Source organism: Saprolegnia parasitica, assembly GCF_000151545.1.
Source record: "Saprolegnia parasitica CBS 223.65 unplaced genomic scaffold supercont2.102, whole genome shotgun sequence".
Taxonomy (NCBI): Eukaryota; Oomycota; class Saprolegniomycetes; order Saprolegniales; family Saprolegniaceae; genus Saprolegnia; species Saprolegnia parasitica.
Genome location: NW_012156496.1, coordinates 51,020 through 72,700, shown reverse-complemented (window position 1 = coordinate 72,700; position 21,681 = coordinate 51,020). Strand labels below are relative to the sequence as shown.

General features: G+C 57.6%; 10 protein-coding genes across 10 annotated transcripts; 3 read left to right on the top strand and 7 right to left on the bottom strand.

Moving 5' to 3' along the window:
- Positions 1-221: 221 nt before the first annotated feature.
- SPRG_13220 (hypothetical protein) lies at positions 222-3,792 on the bottom strand (the record flags this gene model as incomplete). Its single annotated transcript, XM_012352594.1, has 11 exons — positions 3,165-3,792; positions 2,710-3,116; positions 2,324-2,658; positions 2,064-2,269; positions 1,769-2,014; positions 1,584-1,722; positions 1,413-1,532; positions 1,125-1,360; positions 704-1,066; positions 340-653; positions 222-308 (listed from the first exon to the last, which is right to left on the bottom strand). Exons 1-11 carry the CDS (start codon positions 3,757-3,759, stop codon positions 222-224), a joined length of 3,048 nt encoding a protein of 1,015 aa, XP_012207984.1. The 5' UTR covers positions 3,760-3,792.
- A 529-nt stretch (positions 3,793-4,321) lies between these two features.
- On the bottom strand, positions 4,322-5,294 carry SPRG_13219 (hypothetical protein; the record flags this gene model as incomplete). Its single annotated transcript, XM_012352593.1, has 4 exons — positions 5,127-5,294; positions 5,047-5,079; positions 4,765-4,986; positions 4,322-4,711 (listed from the first exon to the last, which is right to left on the bottom strand). The coding sequence occupies exons 1-4, from the start codon at positions 5,289-5,291 to the stop codon at positions 4,322-4,324; spliced, it is 810 nt and encodes a 269-aa protein (XP_012207983.1). The 5' UTR covers positions 5,292-5,294.
- A 549-nt stretch (positions 5,295-5,843) lies between these two features.
- Positions 5,844-6,062, bottom strand: SPRG_13218 (hypothetical protein; the record flags this gene model as incomplete). Its single annotated transcript, XM_012352592.1, has 2 exons — positions 5,844-5,894; positions 5,922-6,062. 2 exons carry the CDS (start codon positions 6,060-6,062, stop codon positions 5,844-5,846), a joined length of 192 nt encoding a protein of 63 aa, XP_012207982.1.
- A 577-nt stretch (positions 6,063-6,639) lies between these two features.
- On the bottom strand, positions 6,640-8,926 carry SPRG_13217 (hypothetical protein; the record flags this gene model as incomplete). The annotated part of the gene is made up of 8 exons (XM_012352591.1): positions 6,640-7,071; positions 7,121-7,534; positions 7,584-7,705; positions 7,750-8,001; positions 8,043-8,082; positions 8,131-8,388; positions 8,436-8,687; positions 8,738-8,926. 8 exons carry the CDS (start codon positions 8,924-8,926, stop codon positions 6,640-6,642), a joined length of 1,959 nt encoding a protein of 652 aa, XP_012207981.1.
- A 149-nt stretch (positions 8,927-9,075) lies between these two features.
- On the bottom strand, positions 9,076-12,675 carry SPRG_13216 (hypothetical protein). Its single transcript, XM_012352590.1, has 11 exons — positions 12,122-12,675; positions 11,666-12,072; positions 11,282-11,616; positions 11,022-11,227; positions 10,729-10,974; positions 10,544-10,682; positions 10,373-10,492; positions 10,085-10,320; positions 9,667-10,026; positions 9,327-9,622; positions 9,076-9,267 (listed from the first exon to the last, which is right to left on the bottom strand). Exons 1-11 carry the CDS (start codon positions 12,642-12,644, stop codon positions 9,133-9,135), a joined length of 3,003 nt encoding a protein of 1,000 aa, XP_012207980.1. The 5' UTR covers positions 12,645-12,675; the 3' UTR covers positions 9,076-9,132.
- A 563-nt stretch (positions 12,676-13,238) lies between these two features.
- Positions 13,239-15,357, top strand: SPRG_13215 (hypothetical protein). The gene is made up of 10 exons (XM_012352589.1): positions 13,239-13,274; positions 13,325-13,474; positions 13,522-13,627; positions 13,684-13,775; positions 13,826-14,000; positions 14,048-14,193; positions 14,238-14,305; positions 14,356-15,049; positions 15,089-15,169; positions 15,211-15,357. The coding sequence occupies exons 1-10, from the start codon at positions 13,245-13,247 to the stop codon at positions 15,331-15,333; spliced, it is 1,665 nt and encodes a 554-aa protein (XP_012207979.1). The 5' UTR covers positions 13,239-13,244; the 3' UTR covers positions 15,334-15,357.
- Positions 15,358-15,556: 199 nt separating this feature from the next.
- Positions 15,557-16,386, bottom strand: SPRG_13214 (hypothetical protein; the record flags this gene model as incomplete). Its single annotated transcript, XM_012352588.1, has 2 exons — positions 15,557-15,788; positions 15,815-16,386. The coding sequence occupies 2 exons, from the start codon at positions 16,384-16,386 to the stop codon at positions 15,557-15,559; spliced, it is 804 nt and encodes a 267-aa protein (XP_012207978.1).
- Positions 16,387-16,983: 597 nt separating this feature from the next.
- On the bottom strand, positions 16,984-17,490 carry SPRG_13213 (hypothetical protein; the record flags this gene model as incomplete). The annotated part of the gene is made up of 1 exon (XM_012352587.1): positions 16,984-17,490. One exon carries the CDS (start codon positions 17,488-17,490, stop codon positions 16,984-16,986), a length of 507 nt encoding a protein of 168 aa, XP_012207977.1.
- Positions 17,491-18,802: 1,312 nt separating this feature from the next.
- On the top strand, positions 18,803-19,570 carry SPRG_13212 (hypothetical protein; the record flags this gene model as incomplete). Its single annotated transcript, XM_012352586.1, has 1 exon — positions 18,803-19,570. The coding sequence occupies one exon, from the start codon at positions 18,803-18,805 to the stop codon at positions 19,568-19,570; it is 768 nt and encodes a 255-aa protein (XP_012207976.1).
- A 1,535-nt stretch (positions 19,571-21,105) lies between these two features.
- Positions 21,106-21,612, top strand: SPRG_13211 (hypothetical protein; the record flags this gene model as incomplete). The annotated part of the gene is made up of 1 exon (XM_012352585.1): positions 21,106-21,612. One exon carries the CDS (start codon positions 21,106-21,108, stop codon positions 21,610-21,612), a length of 507 nt encoding a protein of 168 aa, XP_012207975.1.
- Between the last annotated feature and the right edge of the window lie 69 nt (positions 21,613-21,681).

Here is a 21,681-nt window from a genome sequence, read left to right as displayed (position 1 = left end):
TCGAAACGAATAAAGTTGAAAACGACCCCGTCCAATGCGCCACTGCTGCCGACGCATTTACGTGAGCTGCTCAAACACTTGGCCCATTAGTGAAGAGTACGCGAGGCTCGGGAAGGCGGGCGGCGATGGAATGATCTCTTTTCTATCACACCACCTCGGCGCTCGAACGATCGATGTTCGTTCGCCAAGCCGAGAAAAAGTTGTCTTGTATTTAATTTAGTTTACAACACGAGGTTGTGCATATGGTACTCCAACATGGGCGCGTCATCGACGAGGCTGTCAGCATCTTCGCTCGTCGCCGAATGAATCTACGCACGCGCATATTCAGCCAATCGATACCACGAGCCATGAACTTGCCCATGGAAAGGCTGCGAAGAGGTGGTCCAGACTCTCTTGGAACCCAATGGCGTCGTTAAAGTGCACGACCGACTTGTGCAACGAGAGCGAGTACGAGTGCGCGAGGCGGAAAAAGTTGGGTGAAAATAGCACCGGTACGATGTGCTTCTCGCGGTTTTCCGCAAACGCAAGCTGATCGGAAAAGACGTCCGAGGCGCACGACGAAGCAGAAAAGATCGAAATGAACGCTTCGCACTTGAGGATCGCGTCATTGATGCTAATGCCCTCGTGATGGTTCTCAATGTACGCAATCACGCCTACCCCAATTGGGCTGACACTCTTTTGAAACTTTGAAACATCGCAGTACCTTGGTCCCAGAGCGCCGTTTGCAGTCGGCGCGCAAAGCTCAAGTGGCAATTGCCGTGGCTAATAAAGACAAATTTCGCGTGCATCGACTCGAAGGACGTAAGTCGCTGGCTCTGGAGTCGATGCAACAACTTTGGTCGAGAAACCACCTTGTCGTCGACGCGGTGCTTCTCAACTTCGTTGCGAAGGCCATCGAGAAGCGACGCGAGCTGCTGGCTGTAGATGACGTCGTCTACAATGAGGCTACGACCGTTGGTCGGTGACGCCGACACAATGGCGGGCCGAAAGTCCACGAGTTGGCGGCTCCAGAGGTACACTTGCAGCTCGTCCGTCATTTCGGTCGTTTGCGCCATGACTGCAACCACTAATGCACAGTTCGCATGCACCTCGAAATCGACCCAATCTAGAAAATGTAACTCTACCTGGGACGTTGTGGGCCTTGGCGAAAGCCAGTTCCTTCATGCACCATTGCGACGCCGGGTACGTCTCGCTCAGAATGCAGAGCACAACGGCAGCGTTCTGGATGCCGTTGGCAATCTCGTCGCGCCACACGGCACCGCCGCTGATGCCAGTTGGGTCCATCAAGTCCATCCACGTTGTCAAAAAGTTGTCTTCGAGCGACTGACGGAGCCGGAGCGCGAACGGCTGGAACGCGTGGCTAATAGCACGCACTTTAGACGCCACGGTACTCACGATGGGGTGGGTAATACCTGTAGCTGATCATGACGTCGCGCTGACCAGCTTCTTTCTTGATGATAAACTGGAGCTCCGTGGATGAGGTGCAGTCGATGGCTCGAACACCGTCGTGGTTGACGCTGGTCGTCGATGACCTAGCGCACTCGCCATCAGCCCTAGCCCTTGGGAAATCGCTCGACACAGACCCCGAGCGGACCAGCGCGATTGCTGTGGCTTCGTGCCCCGACTTCATTGCAATGTGCAGCGGTGTATCGCCGTTGGCGACGGTGCCAAAGTCTCCGAGGCCGTTCTCGCGCAGTAGACGAAAGATACGCGTGTCGATACCTGTCCACAGAGTGTGCATAGGACTGTGCGAAACCAGATTCCTTACCGTCGCGCGTTGCGCAGAGGCATGGAATGGTCTGGCCGAGGTGGTCGACGCTATTTAGCTTGGCATCCCAGAGCGTGACAAGTTCTTCGGCGAGTTCAACGTGGTTGAGATAGCACGCCCACGCCAGCGGCGTACGGCCGTAGGCATCAACGGCGTTGATGGTCGCGCCGTGCTGAAGCAGCACTCTCGCCGTGTCTACTTGGCCACGAATCGCAGCCCAATGCAACGACGTGCGCCGAAAGAGACCTATAATGTACATATTGTCGCATATGGCGGCGACAAGAAGCCAACAAACCTTTGGACTGCTCCCCAAGTGTGTTGACCGATTCTTCCGAGAGAAAGGGCAGAAGAAGGTCGGGATCGCCTTGGGCAGCGGCGTCGTGAAGCGGAGTGAGCGCAATGTCAGCCCCCCAGGTCTCCATGAGGTGCGCGATTGCGTGGCGCCCATGCAGCAGCGCGTCTTCGTAGGCGGTCAAGTAAAACCCATGCTTGGGCACGTGCCTGCATGAAACATCACAAGATCAAACATTGAATCCAAGACAAAAGCGCACGCACAGTTGGTTGGCGCCGTGCTCCAAGAGGAGCTTAGTCACGTCAGGGTGTGTCGCCCAAAAGAGCGGCGGTGTCGCGTACGTTGGCAGCGTCGATTGTGCTGGTACGTTGGGGTCGGCGCCAGACGCCAAAAGTTTCTGGACCATTGGCACGTCGCTGCGGGCGACGGCGACGTGAAGTGGCGTCAAGAGTGTGTGCTTGAACCAACCGCGCGGGCCATAGAGGCTCGGTGGCTCTTCAAAGTTGGGCGAAAAGAAGCAAAACACCTTGTCGTACACGTGTCGCAGGGCAAACTCGGACAGCTGCACCTTCTCGAGCGTATTGAGCCCAAACCCAACCTACCATATACAATACTATCAATCCAATAGTATAATCCATCAATGTCCTACGTCCAAGAGGTAGCACGTCATTTCGTGCTGGTGGGTCTTGAGCGCCAAGTGCAGCGGGTTGTGCTGGGATCTCGCAAAGCGCTTGCGGCACTGCAGCGTCGCACCGGGAAACCACGAGGTCGCAAACGCAAGGTCTATGGTAAGAGCTTTGGTCACGGCAGCGTGCAGCGCCTCCATGTCCTTCTCCTGCACGGCCATCCACATGCGGTGGCGCAAGATCTCATTCCGCGACCGGTTGAACGGACGGTCGTGCGCGAGGTGCGCGTCGCCAAACACACCGTGTTGCAAGAGCAAGTGCGTGCGGAGTTGGTGGAACATGACGAGGAAGTCCCACGTCGCGATATAGGCCCAGAGCGCGAAGACAAACGAAATGGCCATGAGAAAACCATGCAGCGTCGCGTCCATGTCTACCATCCACATCAGGCTATCCATATACACGTCGCGGGCAGGTGTACCAGAGGGGCAATCCCACGTCCAGCTCGGCTGCACCATACCGAGCGGGATGTACACGATCGTGAGTGCGAGCAGCACGATTTGCGCCAGCGCCACGACCTCGCAGAGCCGCAAAAAAGTGGTGCGCACCACGTGAAGCTGTTTTCGGGACGGCGGCTGCGACGACGTGTCCGTGTCGATTTGCGTGTCCGAGAGGCGGTGGCGCTTCCGCTTGGACGCACGGTCGTAGCGCACGTGGTAGAGCTTGAAGAGCTTGTGGCCCGTCGTGGGCAAGAAGAGGAGAAAGCTCGTGCCCCAGAGTACACTGCGCAGAAGGAGCCGCACCGTGTTGTAGCGCTCGCAAGTCGCGCTGTGGGTGATAGCCTCGCCGCGGTAGGCGTTGAAGAGCAGCGTCTGCGCAACGAGGACCATGTTGATGTAGCTCACGCGCGCCAGCTGCACGCGCATCGACTTGGAGACAAACACATTCTTCTTGCAAACGACAGCAGCCTTGTCGTCGAGCGACGAGTACGAGGTCGTCGATTGGTGCCGCAAGCCGAGGGACGCCGGGTGGTGCGTTGGCCACGGCCCATGACTGAGCTCACCCAAGCCATTCATGCTGCGGCTGCGGTTGGTCGATGGCCGTCCCGCCTAATGGTATTAATACGCCGTTCATTGCAGTTGGCGCCGCCGTTGAAAACACCATCGCATGTTGGACCTACAACCTGCTTGCAACGAGCCAATCATAGGCGTTGCAGACCGAAGGGGCCAATCCGATCGCGGTGCCATTGGCATGTCGCAGACGCTGTAACATGTGGACGGGCCAATCCACATCACCGCGCAGACTCTGCATCGAGCTCCGTGGACGACTCCGTCGACCGACGAAGCACTCGCCTCGAAGACGCGAAGAAGCCGATGGAAGGTGCTCGACAGTGCACAATGGTGTATGCTAGTCTGGTGAACTAGCCTCGTTGAGAAACGCGGCCGCAAGATGGGGCAAGCCAGGAAGCCTTTGTAGTAATAACGTTAGACGATGCTATCCGACGCATGCAGGACACGCGTCAGTGCGCTTGTAGCACACGTGTGCAGTAACACAATGATCGCTCCACCCAGTCTACTACGTCCACGCTACGGCTCTATTGACCCAGGTATCACAGCAACGAAGACGAGAACACACTTCTTATTTAAATCTTGGGGCACTCTTTCGCGGCTTCCGATCAATGGGAATCGCAGAGCAGAGAGGGTCGATGGTGCGCGGCGAGCTGTATATCGGCTGCGGCGTGTACTGAGCGTAGAAGGCGCGGCGGGCCGTCGACGTAGCATTCACAGCAGAGAAGTGCCAAATGTCGGACCGGAAGACGACCGCGGCGCCAGCAGCGACGGCCAGCGGGGCTGTTGCCGCCGATAAATCCAAGTCGGCAGGGTCTTCGACGCCGTCGGGGTGGTGTGTCCACGGAAGAAATCGGAGCGCGCCGTTCGTGGCCGTGATGTCGTCGAGCGCAACCCACGCAGAGAGGTACCACGGGATCGACGACCGATGCACACACATGCCGAGCTGCTCTGCGTCGTCCTACATACGTGTGTGTTGCCAGCGTGGTAGTACGCCATATATCCGAGGCGAACCTGATGCCATCGAAATTCAACGTTGGTTTCCGGCGGCTTGACCACATAGTGCTCGTTGAAGAAGTAGATGTCGCCTTCCGAGGGGCTAAAAAGAGGCGCGAGGGCTTGTGGGAGGTCCTGGAATAGAAGCGCCTCGATGCAATTGCCCTCGGACGTCTTGCGCGTCTGCTTGCGACGCATGGTCATGTACGCATCGCGCTGTGTTCGTGCGCTTCGCGTCATCTGTGTCATGGACGCAGTCATTAGCATTGAGCTCTCGATAGTATATCGATGTAAACGTACATGGGCGGTGGCGAACGGGTCGAGGACGCAGCCCTACAGAAGCACGCATGAGCGATGTATCCTTTCCGCGACGGGCATACGAGCTCCACGATGGCCTCGGGCGTCGTTGCCGCATACAAGTCATCGCACTCGACACGCAGCGCTTGAAGCTGCGCTTGCGTCAGGAAGCCATCGATGACGAGGAAGCCGTCGCGGGCGAACGCGTCCGTGTCGACTTGCGCTTCTGGCTGCTTGCGCTTCAGCATTTGATTTTCGATCGGACACTACTTTTGTTCACCGAAATAGTCTAAACAATTTGTGTAACACTATACTCTACTATACGGCAAATAGTGGTATGCGGAAAGTAGTGTACAGTAGGACGGCGTCGTTGGTGTCAACATGGCGGAGGCCAAGGACGGTGTGTGCACGGCCGCGCGCTTGACGGCGCAAGGACAACCCGGAGCTTCGCGCCCATGCTGCCGAGGCGTCGAATGACACGCGTAACTGCAATACCTCAACGCTTCTATGGGCCAGGCGCGACCATGGACAAACGCTGTTGACGCCAAGGGCAACTCCAACTAGAGCTCGTAGGGTCCATGGAGGCGTTGCCACGTCGCTGCGGGCTGCAAGTGTACTAGCTCGACGCTGCTGCTTCACCTGCCACTATCGCGCCGGGTGCGTGGGCCGCTTGTATCGTCGGAACGCGGGACAGATCGAGGACGGCGAATTCATTCATTTAGAAGACTCCAGGGATCTATGCTGCATGCATGGCGGATATATGATGATGATTTAGTTCGAATGAGGAGGACGCAATGGATTTACTCCGCCTTGCCCTGGCCCCACGACATGTTCCACCAGCCGCGGAGCGTCTGGGCCATACCGAGGCCGAAGAGGACGGCAGCGGCCGTGTTGACGGCCTTGTCGTTCGCGCCCTTCGTGTACGTCGGGTTCTCGGCGCCATGGAGGTTCGGGTGGGCGTTGAAGCGGGCCTGGAGCTCACGGACGCGGGACGGGTACTTGACGAGGTTGCGGATCATCTTGGCGGCGGCGAGAGGAAATTCGGAACTGACTACGCGTTCTGCCACCCAACCACCTCCCGAGCTCGATTTTTTTCTCCGAAGCTTGATGTTTGTATGCAATTTAAAGCCGTGCGCATATTATGGGGCCGGATAAATACGTGTTTTTGTGGCGAACGCGATAGAAAACCGGCAGCAGGCGTATCCGGACAACGACGGCGCAGCGCGGGAAGAGACATCCACCTGCCAAGGAGGCTTGAACTGCGAAGGGCTTGCTGTACAGCCAACGTCGCGCCCTTGGCCACAGGCGAGACGTCGCAAATCCTAGCTGCAAACGATGCGCAGCGAGGACTCTTAGCAAAAGAGATGGGAATCCTGCGACCGACATGGCATGCACCCGGCCAAGCGACTCAGTCGCTTGGCAGAAGTCATCGTGCTGCCACTACCGGAACTGTAGCCTAGCGGACGACTCGACATTCGCCTTGTGTAAAAACTGCTGGGCTGTTCTGCGATTCCAAGAAATGCTGGCGTATTTCGCCAAGGCGCAGGAAACGAGCTGCAAGTGGATTATGGTGAGTATGAAAAGACGATCACAAGACTAGAGGATGTGGGGTCCACGGGGCGTCACGACGATGATTTGGTCCTTGCGTGGGGCTTGCCGCGCAAGGCGAGCCTGCACGGCCTTCACGGTCAGAACCATCACCGCTGTGGCAGCGACGACGGCGCAAATGACGGCGATGCCTGTCAACGTCGACGCTGGTGGCACATTGGACGATGCGTTGGACGCCAACTGGGACGAGTACATTTGCGTGACGTTGACACCGGGGCACGGGAGCAAGTTTGTGCTCTGAGCAGAGACACGAAACTTGCAGAATTGGCAGCTAGGGCGCCACGGGTCACAGCCAATACCGCCATTCGCCGCGCAGGAGGGGTTGAGTGTGACGTCGATCCCAACGTTCAAGTCAGCCTGCGTCACAATGCAGGGTGCCGGTGCGTTGGCTGCCACGGGGCAATCCGCATACACCGTGTTCTACTCGCACATGAGATCATCGCGACATCAACTGCAGGAGCATTTTTACACGGGAGCCTGGCTGGCGGCACAGGCGGCAGCCGCGACGATAGACGTCACAACCGTCGGCTTGGATGTTGGTGACGCATACGGGGTCATAGATGCTGCCAAGGCCTTGTTGTAAGCCAGCGTTGTCGACCGCACACACGGGTGTGGGGCACGCATCAAACTGGCACGTCGCGTTCGCGAAGAGCACCATGCCGTTGGCGCAGACCATCGTTGTGTTGACGCACGGCGACGTCGCCGTGGCGATTGGCGGCGGGCACCCGACGTACGGCGCGCTCTGGGGCGTCCAAAACTGCCGACAAATGCGACAGTAGGCGTTGCGGCAGCCCATGGCCGCGCCTCCTTGGCCACAGATCGGGTCATTGTAGACCGAGAGACCCACGGCGATGTCGGCGCTCGACGCATTGCAATGGTCCATCTACACAAACACAGCTCAATGACCCTCGCCTCGCGATCATTGCGCGTACAGGCGGTACGGACGCCGGAAACACAAGTGCATTGAGCGAGGTCCACGGTTGCCCATCGATCTTCGTCGACCAGAGGCCGCCGAGCTGGGCAGCGATTGTGCGAGGGGTCATGGTGTCCGGTCCTGTAGGAACGCGTCATACACCACGCGTTCAAAAAGCCAAGTACCCGACGTCGCCGCGATGGAGAAGATACCAAAATGCTCTTCCGCAAAGTAGCCCAGTGGCAAGAACGGCCCGGGAGGGGCGTGAGCCATGTCATGCACGCCTGGGTTGGCTTCCTTCCACCACTCGTCCGAGTACTCGAAGACAAAGCCACCGACGAGCACCGGCATCTTGCTATCGTCGCGGCGCATAAAGTTGCTCTCGAGAAAATTCGCCATCGTCATAAGGTATCCCCCGACGTTCCATTGCGTTTGGTCTACATCCCTATGAGAAATGCACCACGACACAATACACTACCAAACACTTCGTACGCATTGCTGGCGTACGGGACACCGTACTCTATCGTATCCCATTTGAAGAGTCCGAGGACGCGACGTCGTCGTACCTGCAAAGATGATGGGCCGCTGAGTGATCCGGGCTGGGCTTGCACCTTGGCAGCGCTAAACCGGTTGTCGTAGACGTCAATGCCCCAGACATCGACAGTCGCGCCGTTTTGCTCGCCGTACGCAAGCGTCTGCCCATAATCGTCGATGAAGTTGCTCGTGATGATCTTGGTGTTGGCACAGCCCGCGATCGACATGCCCGTGCGCGTTGCCTGCGTGAGTGCGTTGAATTTCTGCCAAAAGAGCGACCCCGTCACGTCCTACAGCTCAACATTCGTGAGCGTTTGTTTGCAAACCGTGGGCGTACCGGGTAAAAGTTGATCTCGCCCGCGATGACAAAGCCCATCGTGCCCGGGTGACACGAGACCTCGGTTGCCATGGCCAAATACGCCGCCACGTACGTTTGGAAGAGGGGGCTGTCGAGTGGAACGCCCGCCTGCATGACGGTCGGAGGCACCCATACCGAGAACATGACGTAGAGCGGGTTGAAGCCCGCGTTGTAGGCTGCGTCGAGGAAGGCGACGTGCCCCAGCACATTTCCAGGTCTGTAATTGTAGACCTAGAGATGTGCAAACATCACGCATTGAACTGCGACAAGCGTAGATGTACTTTGACCGCGTTGGCGTTGAGGTTCCGAAGCAGCGGTAAATCCCGTCGCCAGAGGTGCGGCTCCAAGAGCAAGTCACCGCCGCCCCATTTGCCAATCGGCGTCGGCTGGTAGTTGATGCCGCGAATGAAGAAGACGGAGCCGTCCTTGAGCAGCGTCCGGCCACTCACGCTCCAGACCGTGTTGGGCATCTTTTGAACTCTGGCCCCCGAGAAAGGCAACGCATGAAATATGGACCGTTACGCCGCGCAACTGCTCCGCAACCCCCGACGCCCTGCGCTCTCGGTAGCACCTCTTCAACGATAAGAAATACATTTTCAAAAACAATCGAGAGCAAATTACTCGGAAGGAGATCGTTGACCACAGTTTGTGTTGTCATTTTGACCACTTTCATTGGTTACGAGGACGAGACCACCGATTCCTTTGGGAGTGGTACCACGCCCGTGTGATTGCGAGCTTCTAACACTGGAGGTTTTTCGTGCTCGCTGCCGTCGCTGTCCAAATCGAGTTCGACGTTGTCGTTGGCTTGAATCTAGGCAAAAGAAATGTAGTGGAAGCGAATAAATCTCGCAAATCAGAGGGTAAACGTACCCAGGGGTACGCTGCAAAGAGGTGGTCCAGACTTTCTTGGAACCCAATGGCTTCGTTAAAGTGCACGACCGACTTGTGCAACGAGAGCGAGTACAGGTGCGCGAGGCGGAAAAAGTTGGGTGAAAATAGCACCGGCACAATGCGCTTCTCGCGGTTTTCTGCAAACGAGAGTTGATCGGAGAAGACGTCCGAGACGCACGACGCTTCCGAGAAGATGGGGATGAACGCGTCGCACTTAAGGATCGCGTCATTGATGCTCAAGCCCGCGTGCTCGTGTTCAATGTAGGCAAAGATGCCTACCAGAAGATGGGTTGTTGATTGTTTGCAATATCAATTTTACCTTGGTCCCACAGCGCAGACTTGAGACGCCGCGCAAAATCGAGGTGGCAGTTGCCGTGGCTAATAAATACAAAGCGTGATGCAATGGCTTCAACCACGGGACGTCGCATGCTGGCTTGGCGCACGAGCAATGTCGACCGCCTCACGGACGCAGCAGGGCGATCCATGCGCCGGAGCTCGACTTCGTTGCGGAGGCCGTCGAGAAGCGACGCGAGCTGCTGGCTGTAAATGATGTTGTCGACAACGAGTGGCCCCTCGGAGGCCGACACAATGGCGGGCCGAAAGTCCACGAGTTGGCGGCTCCAGAGGTACACTTGCAGCTCGTCCGTCATTTCGGTCGTCTGCGCCATGACTGCAACCACTACAACACAGTTCGCATGCACCTCGAAATCGACCCAATCTAGAAATTGTAACTCTACCTGGGACGTTGTGGGCCTTGGCAAAGGCCAGTTCCTTCATGCACCACTGCGACGCCGGGTACGTCTCGCTCAGAATGCAGAGCACAACGGCAGCGTTCTGGATGCCGTTGGCAATCTCGTCGCGCCACACGGCACCGCCGCTGATGCCAGTTGGGTCCATCAAGTCCATCCACGTTGTCAAAAAGTTGTCTTCGAGCGACTGCCGGAGCCGGAGCGCGAACGGCTGGAACGCGTGGCTAATAGCACGCACTTTAGACGCCACGGTACTCACGATGGGGTGGGTAATACCTGTAGCTGATCATGACGTCGCGCTGACCAGCTTCTTTCTTGATGATAAACTGGAGCTCCGTGGACGAGGTGCAGTCGATGGCTCGAACACCGTCGTCGTTGACGCTGGTCGTCGATGACCTAGCGCACTCGCCATCAGCCCTAGCCCTTGGGAAATCGCTCGACACAGACCCCGAGCGGACCAGCGCGACGGCCGTCTTTTCGTGGCAGAGCTTCAACGCAATGTGCAGCGGCGAGTCTCCATTCTCTAACGTGCCAAAGTCGCCGAGGCCGTTCTCGCGCAGTAGACGGAAGATTGCCGTATCGATTCCTATCGCGTTTCTCGTACAGGTAAGAGACGACATCCGAGACGCTACCGTCGCGACTGGCGCAGAGACACGGAATCGACTGGCCGAGGTAGTCGACGACACTCGGGTCCGCGTGCCAATTGGTCAAAAGCTCCTCAACGAGCGGTGCGTGGTTGAGGTAGCACGCCCACGCCAACGGCGTGCGCCCCCACGTGTCGAACGCGTTGACACTCGCGCCGTTCTCCAAGAGCACGCGCGCGGTCTCCACTTGGCCGCGGATGGCCGCCCAGTGCAACGGCGTCCGGCGGAACAAGCCTAGTCCACCCTTTCTTCACGCGTCGATGATGCGTCGTCGAGCGTACCGTTGGACTGCTCGCCGAGTGTGTTGACGGAGGCGGGCGACAGAAACGGATCCATGCGCTCGGCTTCGCCCTGTGCGGCAGCGTCATGGAGCGGCGTGAGCGCAATGTCGCCGCCCCAGCTCTCGAGCAGCCGAACAATCGCGTGGCGTCCTTGGATCACCGCGTCTTCGTACGCGGTCATGTAGAAACCATATTTGGGCACAAACCTAGTCGGATTCTCTGTAAGTTGACGACACAAAATGCCACTGCCTCGGACGCACAGTTGGTTGGCGCCGTGTTCGAGCAGCGTCCTCGTCACGTCGACGTTGGTGGCCCAGAAGAGCGGCGGCGTCGCGTACATGGCGCTCGACGACTGCGCCGAGACGTTGGGGTCTGCGCCCGCGACCAAGAGGTCGGTCACGAGCTGGTGGTCGCTGCGGATGACCGCCACATGCAGCGGCGACAGCAGCGTGTGCTTGAACCAGCCGCGCGGGCCATACAAGCTCGGTGGTTCGCGGTAGCTGTGCGAGAAGAAGTAAAACACGTCTTGGTAGATGTTGCGGAGGCCAAACTCGGCCATCTGGACCTTCTCGAGCGCGTTCGGGTCAAAGCCCGACTAGGCAGTCATATGACCTCTCCACATGTGTAAGGACAACAACGCACACCTCGAGGAGGAAGGTGACGGCGGCAGCTTGGCGCGTCTTGATGGCAAAGTGCAGTGGATTGTGCTGCGAGCGCGCAAAAAACTTGAAGCAGCGGATCTTGGCGCCGCAAAACCACGTCTTTGCGAACGTCGGGTCCATCTCCTTGGCGCGCGCCACCGCAAGCTTAAGGGCGTCCAGGTTTTGGTCGCGGATCGCCATCCACATGCAGTGGCGAAGCACCTCCTTCGGCGACCGCCCAAACGGACCGTCGCGGGCGCGCTGCGCGTCGCCAAAGACGCAGTGCTGGAAGAGGAGGTGCGTGCGCAGCTGATGAAACATCACCAAAAAGTCCCACGTCACCATGTACGCCCAGATCGACAAGACAAACGACGAGGCGTGGAGGACGTACACGAGACCCCGCGGCAGCGCTACGCCGTTGTGAAGGATGCGACTACATCCTAGAGCGATCGGTCGTACCCGCGTAGCAGTTCCACGTCCACGAGCCTTCAAACATGCCAAGCGGAATGTACACCATCGTAAAGGCGAGGAGCGCGATCTGGCAGAGCGCCGTGACCTCGCAGAGGCGGAGAAAGGGGGTGCGCACAACGTACGGGCGCGCCGTCGGCGGCTTGGTCGGCGGCGTCGAGAGCGCGTGGAGGCGCTGGCAGAGACGCGACGTGAGCGACTCGTACCGGACGCGGTAGAGCTTGAACGGCTGGAGGCCCGTTGTTGGCAAGAACAAGATGGCGCTCGTGGCCCAGAGCACGACGCGCACGACGACGCGCACGTCATTGTACGTGAGGCAGGCAGCGAGGCCGTCGTTGTCGCCCGAGTAGTAGTCGTAGCTGTACATGTTGAAGAGGATGGCAGGCACGAGGAGGATGATGTTCATCCAGCCCACGTGCCGCAGCTGGATGCGCATGCGTTTGCTCACAAACGTGTTCTTTTGGCACACGCAGTGCTGGTCCGAGATGTCGACGAAGGCTGCGGGGCGCTCCATGCTGCTCTCGCGACGCGGTCGCCGTTGGCGCAGAAACGAGAAAGTACGGTCCATAGATAGCTCGACGTCTTCGGAGCGTTTCAGCGTGGCCGCCTCGTTGCTGGCCGACGGATGGAGGCTCGACGAGCGTCGTGTCACACACTATTGCGCCACGTTCATTGGGCGCAAGCGTCCAATCATGGCCTCGCACGATCGAAGCGCGCTGGATCGACGAGCGTAATCACGCGATTTGGCGTTGATCACATCGTGCTCGATTGCCGCACTTGGCGACAGCGTCATCTGCGCAGCGCATCAGCGCTCCCGAGGGCGCGCTGACAAGCGCAGTGGTGTACATTATGTACTACAATTGTATTGGCGTCTGCTTCGAGAAACAGATGCAGCGAGTCAGTCACATCGGTGTCCTAAAGCAGCACCGATGGCACGGACGTACTAGCAGTATGCAGCCACAGCTCGCACTGCTTCCATGGCGCTCAAAGGTCTCAACGATATCGACGTGGCTGCCTGTGGCTCAAGCTTGAAATTGCATTTCCGGATACCGTGCCTTCGAACTTCGATTTGTACAGCAAAAATTCCGCGGACGGTCCCGGCATAGTAGCGGCGATGACGACGGCCCTGCACCATGCGATCTGGGTACGCGCCTCGCCGTCGTATCCGACGACCGGCTCAGACTAGCCACATAGGACGGCGACCTCCATGCTATCGATGCGCTGCTTGAAGCGGGCGCGGCGAGCGAGCTTCTCGAGGCGCGGGATGCGTCGGGCAACACACCACTCATGCTCGCGCTGCGCTGCATACAGCCGACTCAACGGGCCATCGTCCGCCGTCTCCTCGTAGGCACATGCATTCCATTATCATCGTGACGAGCGACTGAGCGTAGCACCACGGCGCGTCGACGCATGCCAGAGACGCGCGCGGCTGGACGTGCATCCAGAATGCGGTGCTCTGCGACGATGACCGCCTCGTCGCCGAGGTGTTTGTCCACGGTACGACCCCACGATGCGATTGGCTCGTTGTTGTTGACGTACAATGACCGCGGTAGCCGAGAAGCAAACGCTAGCGCAGCTCACGGCGCGCTCGATCGCACTCTACAGCGTCTTGCTGTCGATCCCCGACTTTTACGTTGAAATTCGCGTCCGTGGCCGCCAGGACAATAGTGTACACTCAGCAAGCGTTGGTGTTAGGTGGAGCTCACGTCATGGGTGCCGCTCGTCTCCAAGGCGCTGCCATCCGACGTCTTGCGCATCTGGAAAAAAGGCCCGTTTATCCGCGTCGACTGCAGTCTCAAGGATTTCCAAAACACGTCGTGGAAGCGAGGGCACATGTCCCACCTCCTGCGCACGTCGCCCAACACGCGCGGTAGGCTCGAGGCTTGTTGAAGACTGCTCCAGTAAATCGTATGCTAGGCCACGTTGCGACCATTGATCGAGACGCGCACGAGATGTACGACGCAGCGCGGTCCATGGAAGACCCCTCGGTGGCTGACATTGAAACGGGTCTGCAGCTGCTCTACACGTGCAAGACATCGACGTTCACAAGCGATGTCGCCTCGGTACCTTGCGACCACTTGGAATCGCCGGTTGCATCGCCATGTAGATGGTCTTCCAACCCAAGAAGAAGCCGCTTTTGCATCTTCAAAAGGCCAAGCGACGCTGGCCCGGCGTGTACGTCGCCTATCGTCGATCGGTATGTCGAGGTTACATCCGTGCATTAGCAAGTACGAGATGCTCCACGCCCGCGTCCACCTCCGCCTGCGGGCGCCATTGCAGCCCCACTGGGAGCGTCCAACGACCGCACCGGACGACCGCTTTACGAAAGCCAACACCTTTTTCGCCAAGCTCCACCAGATCAAGAAAACGAAGAAGAAGACGATGGAGGCCAGCAACAAACTGATGCTGTCGGACCAGCCGATGGAGATGCACTTGCAGGTGCTCCCAGGCGACGTGGTGCATTGGCACTACGACACCAAGTCGGTGGCGTCAGTGGCGTTCCACGTCACCTTTTGTGCGGCCGAGTCCAGCGAGAAGAAGGTCGTCGCCGCCAACGCCCCCGACGGACAGCTACGGGCGACGCAAGCAGGACACGCTATTTTTTGTTGGGCACGCGCACCGTCGAGCAAAAAGAAAGCCGTCTCGGTCGTCTACTCCATCGACCACCAGCGCCCGGCACCGTCGCCCGCGTCCAGCGCTGCGGCAGCCTCCGACGTGAGCGAAAACGAGAGTGCGCTGGCGGTTTTCTCGCGGGTGCCTCAGCCCCGGCAGGAAACCACGTCGTTCCAAGCGTACTTTCCGACAGCCGACATGGCGCCGCATGCCCAGCACCGGGCGCTTACGGTGCTTCCGCCCGAGTCGCACATGACGAAGGACATTCAGGCGACTGTGACAATGGCAGAAGCGTTCCCGTTCACGGTAAGCTACGGCTGCTGAAGGAAGCTCACGCGTGCGCAGGTGCAAGATTTCTTGCCGGTTGCGCAGTTTCTCTCGACCCGGGCCGAGCATTTTGAGAGCCTCCGCGACTTTTTCGAGCTGGTACCAAACTGCATTGGACCGTTTGTCTTATATGGTGCTAGAAACTACCGCCGGGGTTCCCCACCAAGTTTCAAGTCCCGATTCTACTCAGCGTGCGCGCGTCCTACACTTTTGAGAAAGCCGAGGCGTGCACGGTTGACGACAGCCACTTTGATTTGATCTAACTCATTTTTGTCTTAATACCGATTGCGATACGTGCAACGCACGCGACGGGGTGAGCCAGGACTCGAAGTGGTGACGCAGTACGCAGGTTGTTGCCTCTTGTCGTCTTCCAAGCTAATGCACGGATTCCTCGCTGCTACGCTCTGAACAACTAGTGCTGTTGTGCAAGTATGTACTAATTGGACAAAATTTGTGGTATTAATCGGGATTAGCAAGTCTCTACGATTACGGAATCGTCGCCGGTGACTCGGCGGCAATGGCGGCTTCGTCGTCGGCAAGACGCAGGCGAAGCAGCTCCATTTCATGCTCCATGGCTTGGAGCTTCTTCGCCATCTCTTCAGCGTCAAACTTAACGTCCTTCGTCGACGCGTTGTGCGACGCCGCCGAGCCAACGTGCGCGGTCTCTGCCTCCTCCTGAACGGTCGCAGTCTCCTCTTCACCCGTCGATTTCGAGGGGCTGCGTGGTGCAGCATAGTCTTGTACGCAGCTTTGCATGCCTCGGACGCATGCTCGAGCACAAAGTGGTCGCCAGGATGCAACGCGCTCACTTCAGCAGCGCACTCGTCCGGGTACGGCTTGCCGTGGTGTACCAAGTGCGTCGTCTGCGTACTCACTGGCGCTTTCGGGGCAACGGTCGCGACGACGACGTGGGTCGTCGAGGGCGCAGTTGTCGGCGGCGCATACGTCTCCGAATGATCAGGTTCTCGTGTTGTGGTCGTAGCTGTGGCGGCGACCGTCTGAGGCTTGACTTCGTCGAGCGGTGCGGAGGTCACGGCCGAGAGACCTTGGTTGGCCGGCGACGAGAGCTCGGAGCGTAGGCTTGGTGGCGGCGAGCTCAGCTCGACCCGCGATGGCCAGGCCACAAAGGGTACGAGCCCGACGCAAACAATGAGCACCGTGACGGCGAGCATCTTGAGGTGGCGCGAACTTTGGTAGTACGACGTCGGCGTGACGCTGTCGGAGAGGAGTCCGCGGCCGAGCACGGTCTTGTCGTCCGAGTAGCCGGAGTAGTCTTCGTCGAGCGAGGCTGACGACCCTGTGAGTAGAGAGCGCATCTTGTTGTTGCTTTGTGGTAGGTTGGGAAATAAGCTGCCCTGAGAAGTAAAGGACGGCGCCGATTCGAAAGATTTGGATCGAAGACGCGCGAAATCGAAGGCGATATCTTCCGTCGAAATCTTGAAACCGCAGAACAACCAACCGTGGAAATCTTTACGGTTGGATCGCTATAAGCAACAGAAGTTTAAGCTTGTATTGCTCTGGCGCTGGGCGATGCGGTAAGATTCCATTGCTCAAAATCGTTGCTTCGATTTTCGACCGACTTGAGACCCATGACGGCATGTAGCAGAGAGCGATGGCGACAATCTGTGAGTGCGAGACTCTCACTCGCAGCAAATAGATTACTCTCACTGACAGTCGTCTCGCATTCGCTTCAGCAGTCAAAATGTTCAGCAGTAGTAGAGCGTCAGCCACCGTCGCATTCACAGTGTAAGTGGTATTCATATGCTTCCGGCATGCGATCCCGACTAAAAGAAAACCAAAAAATCCACACTCAACATCACACAAAACAATGGATTTTTCAGGGGATTTACACACTTCACGACTGCGATGTCCAGCCACGCGCCTCGAATGCATTGGACAACTATCTTGCAGACTTAGCACGCCGGGTTCGGCGTCGGCGCAACAGTCGGTGCAGCCGTAGGCGCGTCCGTCGGCTTGGGCGTCGGCGCGACCGTCGGTGCAGCTGTCGGTGCATCTGTTGGCTTGGGCGTCGGCGCCGACGTTGGCGTATAGTACGCCGTCCACGTCTGGATCGACGTGTCGAACGGAATCGTACCGGCGTAATCCGTCGACAAGTCAGCTCCCGCCTGGTGCAGCATGCACGGCGGCTTGACCGTGAGCATAAAGTTGGTGACGGTCTTGTAAAAGTTCTTGCAGTTGCTTGACTTGGCAAAGTCCTTGACCATTTGGAGGTTCTTGGGGATCCAGTTGGGGTTCATCATGGCCGAGACGGGCTCGTTGATGTCCTTGCTGCACGTGGCGAAGACGCCGTTGCCGTCCATCGCGATGGGCAAGAGACCCGCAAAGTTGGCGACGGAGCAGTCGGGGACAGCGGCGGCGGCCGCAGACGCGACGACGAGGGCGGCGACAAAGGTCTTCATAGCCTGAGAGAGGGAATGCGCTGGACGAGGCAAATGAGAGAATGAAAGGATATCGTGCTAGCCGACGAAGTGCAGGGCGCTGCAGCCAAGTCGTTGTCATTCGTCCGTGGCTTTTTATGCACAAGGCGAGTCGCGTGTCTGGGTTCAAAGTATACCAAGTCAGCAGCCAAGTCAGTGGCTTTCGTGCAACGTTATCCGAAGTGATACATGTGTTTTGGACCTGGTCCACGCAGGCATTTTGAGAATATGGCCCCTGACACATCCGCATCATGACCTCTCTTCGCAACGAGTAGTACAAATCAGCTATACCACGGACTACCACTTCAGGACTGCAAGTCAGCGTATCATCGATCTTGATAGGAATGCAGAAAGGAATGCATGTGCCTTCTTCATACGGGGGTAAACGACTAGTTTAGATTGTGTGGCACACTCGCGGTGCACCGCTGGGGAGCTCAACATTGCTTGGGCCAAGTCCGATCTCCATGGCACGTCGTAGACAGCCTCTGGCACCCATGTATGCCCCTAATGACCCAATTACCGGCTCTGTGAGCATGTTCAGAAGGATGCAACGCATCGCCTGTCGCTCTGATTCTTCGCCACTCGGACCGACATAGCGCCGACCGTTTGTGTGGCGTGAAACCAAGATCCCTCACCTGGTCAGGCCAAACGAGCGCGTGCCTCGCCGACGTCAGCAGTCCGCTTCGATTGAAAATGGCACATTCAAGTGCCCTTTCCACACGTGGATTTTTCGTTGAAAAGTGATCACGGAGCAATACTGTACTGTACATATGTGTTGCTCGTGGTTCAAACCTTACTTCCATATGTGTAGGTCGTGAGCCCGAAACGAAGCTCTGGCAGCCAGAGCTTCGAGCGCACGTGGCCGGGCAATGAAAAAGCGACTGGTCCGAGCTTCAGAGATGCCATGCAATGCTTCAGCTCGATTCGACTTATCTGTCATTTGCTCGACACGAATTTGTTCATGTCAAGGAAATGCTCTACACGTGGTCGATGGGTGGTGCTCTAAAAGCTTGTGTTTCACACTATTTAACATGTCTGTCGTCTACGACCCCACGACGCTTGCTCCACAAACCCACGACCTCTCGACGCTGAGGCCGTTGCACCTGTGGTACTGCAACTTGGGTGTAGCACAAAAAACATGCAGCAAAGTAGGCTTGCCCACGTCACCTGCCCACGTCTGGATCGACGAGCCCCATCGTGTTGCTCGTTGCTCGCACGGTGATCATCACAAAAGGAGCCCTCCTCCGCTTCTCCATATTTCCTTTTGACTCGCATCTACCAAGTCAGTTCCACCATGAAGGCCTTCCTTGCACTATTTGCGAGTACGATCTTGGCGTCCGTGTCCGCGGCGCCCGAGTGCAAAGCGCTCCAATTCGCGGCCTTCCTTCCCTCGGCTGTCAACCCGCTCGGGCCCATGGTCAAGTGCTCGATTGACATCAAGGAGAACCCGTTCAAGATGCTCAACCCGGCGTGGATCCCGCCGAGCACGCAGAGCGTCGACAAGTTTGCGGCGTCGGCCAACTGCAAGAAATTCTACGCCTCCGCGACGGCATACATGAAGACGATCAAGCCGCCGTGTGTCGTCGAGTACATCAACGGCGCGCCCATCACGACGGACGTCGCGGCGTCGATCCCGTTCGAGATGGCCATCATGACGTGGAAGGCGCTGTACGCGGCGGGTGCGATCCGCCCGCCAGAGTGCACGACGCTGCAGTTCCTCCCGATCGCGCCCGTGCTTCTCAATCCCGTCGGACCGCTTCTCACGTGCGCCGTCGACATCAAGGAAAACCCGGTGAAGATGTTCAACCCGGCCTGGGTCCCCAAGAACCTACCGATGGTCAATGCGTTTGCGGCTTCGGGGCTCTGCAAGGAGTTTTACGCGGTCGTGACGAGCCAAATGGGCAAGATCCCATCGCCGTGCATCGTCATGTACCTCAACGGCGTGCCCGTGACGTCGGACGTCGCGGCCAAGATTCCCTTTGACATGGCCATCCTCACGTGGCAGTCGCTCTACCCGAACGGAAAGGAGGTCGCCGAGGTCACGCCATCCCTCCGCGCGTAAGTGGTGCCGTAGTGTGGTCTCCGCTCCAACGATTCTTGTCGCCACGACAACTTGTCTTGTCTACGTGTAACTCAAATCCCACATGTTGTGATTGTTTAGAGGGCGTACTCAGTAGTACTGTAACTCAGTAGTACTGTACAACGCACTTGGGCAGCCGACAACGCTCCTTGGGATGGGATGGCCCTGGTCGCAGCGGCGAAGTAGAATACGGAGAAACCCATAAGTAGACCGAAGAATGGACAGAATTCGGTGGACAACAACTCGGTGCTGGTAATGTGTAATTTCACAGCTACATTGTACCAACCGAGTAAGCGCAGGGTTCATGGTTCATAGGTGCAACTTGAAGTGGTAATTAATGCGCCGGCTCCCTGCGTTAGGGCGTGCGTGTCAGCGCCACTTCTTTCATTCAAGCACCAACCCTAACCCTCGACGACGCTGATAGAGAATGGTGTAGAACCGTCGTAAATTTTCCAGCTATTAACACTTCGTTCTCTCGCGACTGATGTGCCCGGGATACGTGATGTTATTCAAAGGCTCAGCAGATAGTCCAGTGTTTTGATCGCTGCAAGCATTCACTTTTAACACTATTTACATTGTTGATGCAACGACAAGCAGCGTCGCGACACAAAAGTATGTTGCATCGTGGACCTCCATCGGGATATTGGGTGGGTTGCTGCAGCATGCTCTTGCGATCTTCACAGCAGCAACTGCAATTGTGGTTGCACAGACAGTCTTTTGACTGGGGTTTCAATGGCTCCCGCGTCGTACTGGCTTCCACGAGTCGTTGGGTCGCTGTCGACTCGACGCGACCGCAAGATACCTTGCATGTCGGACCTTCCCGCGCGGCGTCGTTGGCTCGTATCCTCGTTCTGATCCGTGGGACTCGACACATTACTGCATATGGTCTGGACGCATACACGGGCACCCAGAGCCGTCGATAGACACTGGACCAGACGACCATGCAGCAACCACTTCGACCCCTTTTCCTTGTGCAACTATTGCATAAATAGGATATCCAAGACTAAAGAGTTGTAGGTAATAATCAATCATACACAAACATTATAGCAACCATTGCTTTAGTTGTCAAGTCTTCAAGTCTGCGAACCTCGCGATAATCCTGCACCTCTGGAAAGCAGCGCTGCCAGCAGATAGCACCTCACCCAGGTTAAATTGCCCAGGATCAGTCCCAGAGGGGACGACCCAACACCCCCGAAGAGAGCCTGTCGTGTGAAAAGCCACACAAGCTACGCCAGCATTGGTATCGCGTAGGAGCAATAAAAGGGTGCTTTTGTATTCACAACCACATGCTGCTCCGACAAGGTTCCAAAGCTATGCTTGAAATTATTTACAAGAACACGGCTTAGACAGGCTAAATGTCTCCGAACACATCCATTTTCATTCACCCAACGCCACGAGATATCAGTGCAATGGCCGTGGGCCGCGGGCGTGTGAACGTGGTTTCTTGTGCAATTTGTTTCCTAGGAGTCCATTCATTCTCTCATTTGCCTCGTCCAGCGCATTCCCTCTCTCAGGCTATGAAGATCTTTGTCGCCGCCCTCGTCGTCGCGTCTGCGGCCGCCGCCGCTGTCCCCGACTGCTCCGTCGCCAACTTTGCGGGTCTCTTGCCCATCGCGATGGACGGCAACGGCGTCTTCGCCACGTGCAGCAAGGACATCAACGAGCCCGTCTCGGCCATGATGAACCCCAACTGGATCCCCAAGAACCTCCAAATGGTCAAGGACTTTGCCAAGTCAAGCAACTGCAAGAACTTCTACAAGACCGTCACCGACTTTATGCTCACGGTCAAGCCGCCGTGCATGCTGCACCAGGCGGGAGCTGACTTGTCGACGGATTACGCCGGTACGATTCCGTTCGACACGTCGATCCAGACGTGGACGGCGTACTATACGCCAACGTCGGCGCCGACGCCCAAGCCAACAGATGCACCGACAGCTGCACCGACGGTCGCGCCGACGCTCAAGCCGACGGACGCGCCTACGGCTGCACCGACTGTTGCGCCGACGCCGAACCCGGCGTGCTAAGTCTGCAAGATAGTTGTCCAATGCATTCGAGGCGCGTGGCTGGACATCGCAGTCGTGAAGTGTGTAAAT

What these genes read in the sequence shown, in the direction of transcription:
- SPRG_13216 (XM_012352590.1), bottom strand. Translation starts at nt 12,644, where the DNA reads ATGGAGCGCCCCGCAGCCTTCGTCGACATCTCGGACCAGCACTGCGTG. An exon ending in ACTCGGCGAGCAGTCCAACG is followed by an intron (nt 10,975 to 11,021) that starts GTACGCTCGACG and finishes AGGGTGGACTAG; the next exon opens with GCTTGTTCCGCCGGACGCCG. An exon ending in GACGTCATGATCAGCTACAG is followed by an intron (nt 10,321 to 10,372) that starts GTATTACCCACC and finishes GCGTGCTATTAG; the next exon opens with CCACGCGTTCCAGCCGTTCG.
- SPRG_13215 (XM_012352589.1), top strand. Translation starts at nt 13,245, where the DNA reads ATGACGACGGCCCTGCACCATGCGATCTGG. An exon ending in CCATCGTCCGCCGTCTCCTC is followed by an intron (nt 13,475 to 13,521) that starts GTAGGCACATGC and finishes GACTGAGCGTAG; the next exon opens with CACCACGGCGCGTCGACGCA. An exon ending in ACTTTTACGTTGAAATTCGC is followed by an intron (nt 13,776 to 13,825) that starts GTCCGTGGCCGC and finishes CGTTGGTGTTAG; the next exon opens with GTGGAGCTCACGTCATGGGT.